Source organism: Hydractinia symbiolongicarpus, chromosome 3, assembly GCF_029227915.1.
Source record: "Hydractinia symbiolongicarpus strain clone_291-10 chromosome 3, HSymV2.1, whole genome shotgun sequence".
Taxonomy (NCBI): Eukaryota; Metazoa; Cnidaria; class Hydrozoa; order Anthoathecata; family Hydractiniidae; genus Hydractinia; species Hydractinia symbiolongicarpus.
This window is the reverse complement of record NC_079877.1, coordinates 22787262-22799316: the sequence shown is the minus strand read 5'-3', so window position 1 is coordinate 22799316 and position 12055 is coordinate 22787262. Positions and strand designations below refer to the sequence as shown.

General features: G+C 32.6%; 1 protein-coding gene across 7 annotated transcripts in view; it reads left to right on the top strand.

Moving 5' to 3' along the window:
• Window positions 1-12055, top strand: part of LOC130636267 (zinc finger protein 626-like) — a 57999-nt gene that overhangs the window by 43845 nt on the left and 2099 nt on the right. For 2 of the 7 annotated variants that reach the window (XM_057445929.1, XM_057445928.1), the window contains one exon: window positions 7005-9684. The exons of 1 other annotated variant lie outside the window; for it this stretch is intronic. In XM_057445929.1, the coding sequence (XP_057301912.1) occupies window positions 7005-7697 (693 nt within the window). In that variant the 3' untranslated portion in view covers window positions 7698-9684. Of the gene's footprint in view, window positions 1-1775; window positions 2622-4575; window positions 5326-7004; window positions 9685-10391; window positions 11800-12055 lie in introns of those variants that run through there. 4 more of the 7 variants (XR_008982250.1, XM_057445931.1, XM_057445932.1 and 1 more) reach the window with 4 other exon arrangements.

Here is a 12055-nt window from a genome sequence, read left to right as displayed (position 1 = left end):
CCTCTTATAACGCTAAAGGAACATCATATAGAACTGAAACAACATCATAGAAAGCTGAAGAAACATCTTCATATAGTGCTGAAACAACCTTTTATAACGCTAAAGGAACATCATATTAAACTGAAACAACATCATAGAAAGCTGAAGAAACATCTTCATATAGTGCTGAAACAACCTTTTATAACGCTAAAGGAACATCATATAGAGCTGAAACAACATCATAGAAAGCTGAAGAAACATCTTCATATAGTGCTGAAACAACCTTTTATAACGCTAAAGGAACATCATATAGAACCGAAACAACATCATAGAAAGCTGAAGAAACATCTTCATATAGTGCTGAAACAACCTTTTATAACGCTAAAGGAACATTATATAGAACTGAAACAACATCATAGAAAGCTGAAGAAACATCTTCATATATTGCTGAAATAACCTTTTATAACGCTAAAGGAACATCATATAGAACTGAAACAACATCATAGAAAGCTGAAGAAACATCTTCATATAGTGCTGAAACAACCTCTTATAACGCTAAAGGAACATCATATAGAACTGAAACAACATCATAGAAAGCTGAAGAAACATCTTCATATAGTGCTGAAACAACCTTTTATAAAGCTAAAACAACATCTTTACGTCATCAACCTCGCTGGTTATTCAGGCGCATCCAGATCACTCTAGTACGCTGATGATATGGCGATGTATGACAACTGCATAGTCGGAAGTGGAACAAAGTCAAAGCAAGCGAACATATTTGAACATGGAATATCTCTTTAATGGCAAATGGTAAAATAGAAAACTATACCAGTAAAAAAACCTTTTTGTTTCATATTATGTACGTACGTAGGATCTCAAAAAACGAGAAAAAGGAAGTATTTACCTGTTATGCCTGGACTAGGAGAATATTGACTAAGCGGCATTATATAATGCTGAAACACACAATGCTGAAGACACACATTGGAGAACTATATAATGCTGTAAATAAAAACTTTAATGTCGACATGATATTGTATACGAAACAGCATCATATAATGACATTAAATGAAATCCTGTGTGTGTTTTTTACCTCCTGTAATGTTGGCTCACTTGGAAGTCAGCGTTCCATAGATATCGCCAGAATGTTAAATATTACATAGTATTTTGTGTTCTAAATTTGGCCTACCAGATGCGGTGCTATTTAGCGAAGAATGAGATGTCTTTCCGCGAGTAAGTCCAATTTAGACTATTTACGACATTTTGCGGCACTTCGCAAAATTAGCGAAAATTCAGTTTTTTCATTTTTGTAAGAATGGTAGATTCATAGTCTTGGATGAGTAAATATGTTAACTGTTATAAGGTTGGTTGGAAAATATTTTTTGCTACTTTTGCGGGCAGAAACTTTCGCGAGCAAAAACTCTCGCTTTGTTGTGGCAAAGCGCGAAATTTTTAACAAAAACTTTCGCGTCGGGCAATTTTTTTCGAAACTAAAGTATTTACCATAATCAAAAGTCTACATCCATTATTGTTTCAAGGAATCGAGGTACCCAAGAAATGTTTTTGGAGCACCTAAGAAGATTTAAAATTTTGTAATGGTGCAAAACTTCCGCGTTTTAAAAAATATCCATAGTTATATGTGAAGAAAATTTCGCGTTTTGCTGATTTAAAATTTCTGAAAGCATTAACATTCACAGAAAGGACTAAGTTTCTGCTGGTAAAGTATGAAGCTCTATAGACAACTTTCTAATAAAAAACGTGGCTATCCTGAAACTTTAATTCTCTCTTTTCGTTTTTAGGCTGATGAGGTGTCATCCGAGTCTGATATTTGCGGAAAACAAATTAGCGCCTGTAATTTAGAACCACATGATAAACTTCTCACTGGTGAGAAGTTGTATAAATGCAATTTTTTCGAACAACGGTTTTTTAGGATGACTCCTTTAAAAAAACGTTCGAAAATTAGTGCTGGTGAGAAGCATTATAAATGTGACGTTTGCGGCAAAAATTTCAATTTTGCACATCATTTAAGAAGCCATGCGAGAATTCATACTGGTGAAAAACCGTGTACATGTGCGGTTTGTGGAAGGAGCTTTAATCGCTTAGATAGCTTAAAAAGACATATGATAACTCATACTGGTAAAGGGCAATATAAATGCGACGTTTGTAGTACACAATTTACTGGTTTGTTTACTATGAGAAAGTATATCAGAATTCATACCTGTTAACAGCCGTTTATACACCATGCGAGAAGGTGTATGTGATGTTACTGAAATATAATTTACTTGGTTTTAGTATAATTTATTATAGTTTAATCACTATGTAACCGAGAGATGAACAGAGTGGTGGTGGCTTGGTTGGGTGGAGAGGGCAGGTGGAGTGGGCTCGAAGACCTAGTGCGTTCTTGTTAAAGTAAAGTTGATTGACAAGTATGGTTACTTGTTTGGATATGGTTATATGAAATGGAATTGTGTTTTTGCCCATGTTAAATTTTTTATTCTTTTGACCTTTTTTGAATATGACATTAAATTCGGTTCGTTTGTTATGCTACATCCTGGATACGTGGGTTTAACCAGGTTATTTTTCTTAGAGATGTTTCGTTGTCGCTTTTTTTTGGAATAGAATTGTGGTTGTTAAAATTTTATTCCTAGCGCATCTTTTTTCTTGCGATTCTCTGTTCTTAATGTCCCACACGGTAAATTCGCCCACGCTAGGTAGAAGTTTGAGAAAGGAATTCTTAGTCTGTTTTGAAGTCAAAATGAGTAGCGATAAAAGAAGCGGTAGTCTAATTACTTAGAACTAAGAAATCGTAATATTTTAATGCATCATTTTAAGCACATCCCTTTACACAATTTCTGGTAATTTAACACAGTTCATTATTTGCTCATAATTAATTTTGTAACAACAGACTGTGACATGTGTTTTAACTTGAAACGGACGAGTAATTTTAGAACTTCCCAAAAAAATTTCTTCTGCGAAATAAAATGGTGTGTGACTGTTTTAGCTACACGAGATCACTACAGGCTGTAGCCTATGTTTTTATTCCAATTAAATTTATTTATATGTATATCTACACGATTATGACACATTGACACATCAAATGCCTGTACTAAATCTTGTTAACCCCCAGGTGTGCAACACGGACTACTTCCACAGAAACGCTGAACGCCAGTTTAACCAGCTAGTCTGTTATACTCGTCCGCCTGTGAGCTAAAAAGGCTATTATAACCGCGCCTATAGTCATAGTAATAACACCCGTTCGAGTGAATTTAATTACTTTATGCTGACACCTGTCAGCATGAGAGTAAGGATGCGATGCGGGAAAATGGATGACCTAGGAAACGCTCAACGCCAGTTCACCCATCTAGTCTATTAAACTCGTTGTCCGCCTGTTAACCAAAAACGCTATTATAATCGAGCCCGTAATTGTAGTAATAACGCCCGTCAAAGTGAGTTTCATTAATCAAAGTGAGTTTCATTAATCAAAGTGAGTTTCATTAATCAAAGTCAAACACAATTTGTTAAAATATATTGTTCCTGCAGAAATGTTATTTTTCGGTTTCTCGCGCAAAATTAGCGCATAAGGTATTTTAATTTTTCGTTTAAATTTGTTTCTATTTGAACCGTAGTTCTTTAGGGGAAACTTCTCTTTTTGAATTGTCATGTGCTGGCATATATATTTATAAAGTTTGTAGTTATAAGAGGTTTGTAATTATTTTTTGTTTTTAATTCATGTTCGCCGATTCTTATTTTATTTTGTATTTTTTAAGGTTTTAAGATAATACAGTGTATTGAAAAAGATGGGGTTTTTTTACTACGAAGGCCTTTAATGTGTGATTTAATGCTTCAGTTACAAGCATTATTATGTAGCATTTGAGGAGACACCAAGTGTTTAAGCAAATACATCTTACAGAGAGAAGGAATAAAATTTTTTATCGAATTTATGCTCGAGCATTCGAGTGTTGATTTCCTAACCGAGAGGATGAAAAGTTGTGTGACAAAAAAATTAGTTGAAAAAATTAAAAGCTGGTATTTATTTTATTAAATCAATTTCTTCCCTTAGGGCGACCTTTAAAACATCAGAGTTTGTATTTTTTTTAACTAAGATTGTTTTACAACGATTATGTTTCATTTATATTTGACAAATGCGTTTTGCTCAAACTTTATCGATAATTACCACCCTGACTCCCTGTTAGTATATTCATCTACACAGTATTATTCATGTCGTCTTTTCTTTCCTTTCGAAGTCACTGTAAACCTGGCAAGACAAATCTATTGTATTTCTCGCAGATTCTTGTGGGCAAAAGGTGCCCTAATTGAATTTTATAATGGTCAGAGAAATTTACTGGTTAAATTTTTTTAGACTTTGCTTCTTCAAAGTTTAACCATTTAAGTTTTTCACCGTGAATAAACCTCTGGACTTTCTAGATTAAAATCATATCTTCTGTTTCAGTTTTCAATTCTAGACTAACATTCTTATTTTTTAATTTTTTTTCGCTTGAAAAAATGGAAAAATGTTTTGTTATAAAGCTTGCGAAAAATCTAGCACTACTTCCGATATGCTGTGGTAAAAAAATAATAAAATTTCCATTATCTCTTCAGACTGATGAGAAGCCGTATAAATGGGATGTTTGTGGAAAACCTTTCAATCACTTGAGTACTTTGAAAACGCATTTGAAAATACATTCAGGTACGAAGCCGTATAAATGTGATGTTTGTGGGAAACTATTTGCTCGAACGCACTATTTGATACAGCATATGGTAACTCACTCTGGTGAAAAGCCATATACATGTAATGTTTGTAAAAAACGGTTTAGTTGGGCGCTTAATTTGAGAAGACATCTGAGAATTCATACTGGTGAGAAGCCCTATAAATGTGATGTTTGTGGAAAAAGTTTTAACCAGTCGAGTACTTTAAAGACACATTTGTGGACTCATACTGGTGAGAAGCCGTATAAATGTGATATATGTGGAAGAGGTTATAGTAGGTCAAGTTTGTTGAAAACACATATCAAAAGTCATATGAAAATATAGTATATAAAATATAATAATTCGAAAAGCCAGTTTAGACTTGATGGTAACTGTATTGATTTAAATGAGACGCCATATTTGTTTCAGTGGTTTGTAGTTTAAAAGCATGAGAAATTATACTGATTATTCCTTTGATTGGTACGCTTAGAAGCTTTTTATGTTTTTTTTGTTCTGAAGGTGATCTATCAACGCAATCTTCATGTGGATGCCATGTTGCTATGGAGAACTGCATTTATAGTCTGTATTTTACTGTATTTGCACTTGCTAATGTAACTTATTTTTTGTACACTTTTTTCAATTGCGCCAAACTTTGACTTTTCAGTTAAGAAGGAATATTTCCTTGAAATATTTGAATTTGCTTTATCTATAAAAAAATCGATTTTTAAATTTCTAAGTTATTTAATGTAGTACTATTATTTAAGATTAATCATTTTAATTTAAATATAAATCGTACGTGCGTTCGCAGTTACCAGGTTAATAATATATATCGTTACAAACTTCTCAGATTATTCCAATAAGAAATTCGTATGAAGATCTTTTCCACGAAATCTTCCGGATTCTCTCATTCACGAAAATAACTTCTTGCAAAATTGCCATATTGGTGCAAATGATGGCACCCACCAAATTTGACATCCAGAAAGTACCTAATGAAGTTTTAACAAGATTCTGATTTTAAGATCATCTAAACTGAGTTTTTTTAGCAATTATTTCATGCTATCTCTAGTTAACCCACAGCTCGAAAATCGAAGTGGTGTATCGCGGTTATGCTTTTTTTTTGTTTTTGCCATAACCATTCTATTTTATTTTATGTGTGTTTATTTTTACTTGTGAATAAAGAAGAAGGGTATGTTGTACTTTTAATCATTTTGTTTTATACAAATGTTTTACCAAAAACAGTTTTTGTTCCTTTTTTTCATTACCTTTGTTATATCCCTAAAATATACTTTAGCTGCAAGTTATTTCATATCGTATATTCATATACGACAATTCATACAGTCTGTGTATAAAAAAGAATTGAAATCTATTCACTGTTTGTTATTTAAGTTCGTTATTACTTATCTATAAAATAAAAATATCTCTTTAAAAGAGCACTAAATACAGTAATTTAGATTTAGCATAGCTAGTCTGTTATACTTTTCTTCAGCCGTCCTGTTGTTAAACATTATTCTCTAATTGTCAGTCGTTTGGAGGGAGAGATAAGCCAAGCTACTTATGCTGGATGTTTAGACATGACTGGGAATGTTTTCTGAACTTCTTATTCTCCAGTCGCGTTAGGTAAAAGTAGGTGTTAGTACCTACACATTTGGTACAGTTAAAAAAGACATTTTTATGTAGAATAACGTACCAAAACAAACGTCAGACCTTTTCTAAACATATAGAAGTATAGCTTGTGAAGATCATTATCATTTAGTTATGACTTCCGTTAACACTACATTATACTTGCTAACAAAAATAAACAAATAGCAAACATAATTTAGGTGTCTGGCCTGTGTCTGTGTCTTAGTTTTAGATTTTATATGTACACATAGTTTTAAATTACTTTTAAGGAAAAGCCCTGTAAATTTGTAAATTTATTGTTTTAAATATTTCACGGGTTAGCTGTATGAAGTGTTATTCTTGTGTGTGTTTTCTTACAGCTTGTATTTATTAGGTTATAATATTAATTTTGATTATATAATGTTTCTTTGTTTTTTTAACTGGAAATCAAGAAGAATTTACCTCAAAATATATTAGCCCCTTTCTGATTGATAATAGCAGCGAAATTTTTGCGCTTAAAATTACTTACAAAATAAAATCCTACAGCTAATTTACATCTTTTATGGGATTTTCATACCCATTAAAAGGGTTTTTTAAATACAGTATAATCTTTACCAGTTTTCACAACCGTAGACATCAACAGGTGGTTGAAGATTAATATTTCGAATTTATTATATATACATAATATATCTACAATTGTCTTATATTAAATAAATGTTATAAAAAATAATTTTAATTTTTAGGTTGATAAGAAGCTGCGTAAATGTGATGTCTGTGGAAAACGGTTTAAAAAGCCAAGTCATCTTAAAATACATACGAGGATTCATACTGGTGAGAAACCGCATAAATGCAGTCTCTGTGAAAAGCAATTTAGCCATTCGGGATCATTAAAATTACATCTCAAAGTTCATACTGGTGAAAAGCCATATAAATGTGATCTTTGTGGAAAGCAATTTAAACAGACAACTGATGTGAAAAGACATATGAGAACTCATACTGGTGAAAAGCCATATAAGTGCGATTTTTGTGAAAAACAATTTAACCAGGCTTGTACCATGAAAACGCATATGAGAGTTCATACTGGTGATAAACCGTATCAATGCGATGTTTGTGAAAAACAGTTCAATCAGCCAACACATTTAAAAACACATCAAAGAATTCACACTGGTGAGAAACCGTTTAGTTGCGATGTTTGTGGAAAACAATTTAATCAGGCAAGTGTTTTGAAAACACATATCAGAATTCATACCGGGGAAAAGCCATATAAATGCGATGTTTGTGGAAAGCAGTATTACCAAGCAAGTGTTTTGAAAACACATATGAGAAGTCATGCTAATAAGAGACCGTTTAAATGCGATCTTTGTGAAAAACGATTCAATTATAAAAGTAATTTGAAAACTCACATGAAACTTCATGCTAACGAAGACCCGCATTAATACAATAAAAACAAGTTATTTCAGTAAAAAATTCAAAAACGCTAGAAATTATACCGATAACACTATTTTCGAGGTTGTGACTAAGTGATTGTTAAACATGCCTGTACCTTAGGAACATTAAGCTTTTAGCGTAATATTTTATCTTATGACATGTGCATTACGGTAGTTTTTTAACACTTAGCACCCCAAAGCTCTGTGGTAGCCTTGTTCTGCCCCAAGTTAGAACACTTGCCAATTTTTGGAGACAAAAATGCTCAAGGCTGTCACAGATTGGGCAGAAGACTAGGCTAGGCGTATCTCCAAACCCTTTTTTAGATTTATTAAGGCCGGTGCATGTATGTGCTTTATTGTTTGCCAGATCTAACAAAAATTCTTAATTTTTTATTTGTGGTTTATAAACAAAAAGCAAATTTGCCAGTACTGTCCTAAAATTGTTGGGCAGGTCGATCTTTGAACACAAAATGTAGCTAGCATAATGTATTATACACTAAGCATTTATAGCTTATAGAAGGTAATAATATCTGTAATAAAGTTCCTGTCATGGTCACATGACTCAATTCAGAACGGCTTAGTTAGACCTTATCTCTCCATTAATTTTTTTTCCTATTAATAAGTAAATGCAGTGGACATCTGCTAATTGAAACAATGTAACAAGAAAGCTGTTTCATCTAGCAGTTGTTTGAATTAACGACCTTCAAATTAGCAGATGTGTACTGTACATACATAATATTTAATATTTAATGAAAATGTAAAATTGAGTGATTCGCGAAAATAAGTTCTCGTGAAATATTTAAATTTGCATTTTTTATAAATTGTTTTTATATATATAAAAAAACAATTTCCTTTGCGCGCATTACAACACTACCGTAAATTAATGAATTTTGTTGACACTACCAAGGTAGCGCAAGTTAAAAAAGTAAAGTTCAAATATTTATTGACTAACTTTCTTAACATATAAGTTTTTTTCCTGTGTGTTTATTTTTATCTTGTGAATTAGAAAGACATATTTGCAGTATTTTGTTCTTTAAGCCGAATTTCCACTAGACGGTATTCACGACGATTTTTGTGACAAAAAGTAGAAACCAATTCAACTTTTCGTCATGACGAAAATCGCGACCAATCAAATTCGAGTATTGATGACGATCGTCGTAAAAATCGTCCCGTAGAGATTCGCCTTTACTAAGATTTTATTTAGGAAGTTTTTTTCTTAAATTTTTTAAAGTTCTTAAACTATATAAAGTTCCTAAATTATTATAAGTTCATAAAATAATGTTTTATACTATGTTTCGAATTGAAGTACTTTGATGTTGTATATTTTGTGTGCAAGATAGTTTAGACAGTTCAAGAACATAAATCTATATTAAATTACCCTTATACGTCTGTCTGTCTGTCTGTCTGTCTGTCTGTCTGTCTGTCTGTCTGTCTGTCTGTCTGTCTGTCTGTCTGTCTGTCACGCAAATTGGTAGCTTAGCTGCGACGGGCGAACCCGTGGATTTTTCCGCGGGCTAACGACTAGTGCATAAATACTAATGGGAAGTAATTTAATTTGTTATATATTCTGGCTGCTACGTGTTAGGCGAGGTGTTAACTTGTAAAAGAGATGCCACCTTGGACCGTCCCCGTGACGCTCACTGCGGGTGTTTTTTAAAACATGTTTTTCTTTTGTGTGCGCTTATATATAAACTGATTTATTTATGTTCATAACGGCTGAGTTTCATCATAGTGGCGAAGTTTCTTTTGAAAAATTGCAATGCCGGCTTGCGTTTAGACAACATTATTTTAAATCTATATACTGTTTTAAATTTAAGTTCTTTTAACTTCTATAAGATGGGAATATGTCTCTAGAAAGAGTTGTGATAGACACATAGTCACCATATTGTTAAACTAAACGTCTTCTATGATATTTTGACGTGTGAACTGATTGCTTTTGTATTTTTACTTGTTGCTTGAGGACAACAAATATGGTTTATGGTGGTGGTTAGCAACAGATGTTGCTGTTTTTTTTACTCATAGTAAGATGTGTGCTGTTGTGTGGCTTCCTTCTTGGTATATTAACTTGTATTGTGGAAAGCGAGGCTGACTCGGGGGTCCAGTTAGCGTGATGTTTAGAATTTTCCTAAAGCTGTAATTAAACCAACTTTTTTTTCAATAAAATACTTTCAGCTATAATCCAATATTATACAAGGTGTTGTGATTTTCTTTATTTTTGCGCAAAAAAATAACAAAGTACACGCAGACAAAATCACAGCCTTCAAAAGAAATAAAAATTACAAAAAGGTGGTTTCACGATTTTAGAGCGGTACGAAAGATTAAAAAAATTTTGGTATGCTTTTCACTGTGAAAGGTAAAAAAAAGACAGGACCAGCCCTAGTATATTGGATTTAAACTTTTGACATTCGTAAATACGCGTTGACAGCAACTTGATTTGAACTTCATTTTCACAAGAACTCAGTTGAACTAAATTGATGAATCTCGCTAAGTTCTACAAAATTAATTTCCTTTAGGCAGGAAACAAGGCATTTCATGCACATATTTTAGGACCTGAATATTTGAAAAAGTTTAACGGAAGTTGTTGAAAAGCACAGTTGTTCAAATTTAAGAAAAACTGTCAAACATTTATCTCCTATTTACCTTTGCCGAAATTCCACTTGGGACAGGTGTTGAAACCAAACTGGTTTTCTTGTTTATATTTAGGTGTACGAGAAGCCGTATAAATGTTCAGTTTGTGGGAAATCATTTAATACGCCGTCCCTATTAAAAAGACATATGCGATATCATGGAGAGAAGCTGTATAAATGTAATTTTTGTGCAGAAGAATTTAATCACTGTGGGACTTGGAAAGCACATATGAGAATTCACACTGGTTTTAAGCCGTATAAATGTGATATTTGTGGAAATGAATTCGATCAGTCGACTGATATGAAAAGACATAAGAGAATTCATGCTGGTGAGAAACCGTGTAAATGTAATATTTGTGAAAAACAATTTAATCACTCCGGGACTTGGAAAGCACATATGAGAATTCACACTGGTTATAGGCCGTATAAATGTAATGATTGTGGAAGGCAATTTAATCGGCCACTTGATTTGAAAAGACATATGAGAACTCATACTGGTGAGAAGCCGTACAAGTGTGATGTTTGTGAAAAACGATTTAGTCTTTCTGGTAATTTGAAAACCCATACGAAAATTCATGCTAAAAACGACCTTTTGTAGACTATACACTGACGAGAAAAACAGTAAAAAATTGAAAGGCACTAGAAATTATACTGAATAAACCATTTTTGACTTTGTGACTTATGGAACCTTAAGCTTTTGGTGTAATATTTTATCAAATATCTAGTGCTTTTTTAAGAAATTGTTGAAACTCAAACCTGTTGAGAGTTAGAAGACTTATTTACCGTGACACTGGATTTTTGTTAATATGAAGGCTGCAAATTAACGATTTATCATAAAGCACTTTATCATAACACTCGGACCTAATGGAAACAATGAAATAGAAAAGGCTTTTAGTGCAAATTTCCCGAAGCGATTCTCAAGAACATATTGTTGCACAAACAGAAATAATATATGTCGTTGAAGCTGTTTTCAAGTTATTTTGCCCCAAAGTTATAAATGCAACGCGATGACTTCACTAATTTCAACATTGAGGACAATCCAAGCCATTTATGTTGCGACGAATAAAAAGCAAAGTAATGGGATATTCAGATTGTAATCCAACGCAACCAAAACAATCTGAGTCCTAATCTGAAACACAATAGAATTATGCATGTAACATACTGTCAGTGGAGTGGCGACTTTTTAAAATATATTGTTCCTGCAGAAATTATATTCTTCGGTTTCTCGCGCAAAATTAGCGCATAAGGTATTTTAATTTTTCGTTTAAATTTGTTTCTATTTGAACCGTAGTTCTTTAGGGGAAACTTCTCTTTTTGAATTGTCATGTGCTGGTATATATATTTATAAAGTTTGTAGTTATAAGAGGTTTGTAATTATTTTTTGTTTTTAATTCATGTTCGCCGATTTTTATTTTATTTTGTATTTTTTACTAAGTTTTTGTTTAAGATAGTACTGTTTATAAAAGAAATTTTTTTTTGCTAAATGCGCGGATTCATTGCTTCAATTACGAGCATTTCATATGTACCATTTGGCGAAAAACTAAATGTTTTGGAATGCATTACTAAGCAAAGGAAGAGTATATTTTTTATGGGATTCATACTCGGGCATTGTTGATTTAACTAACTAATCGAGAGAATAAAAAGGTCTCAAATTGTGATTAATTTTTTAAATTGATGTTTGAAGGGGATAAATGAATGCGGAGGAACAGATTGCACAGGAACAGAATACGTTTTTGCTAT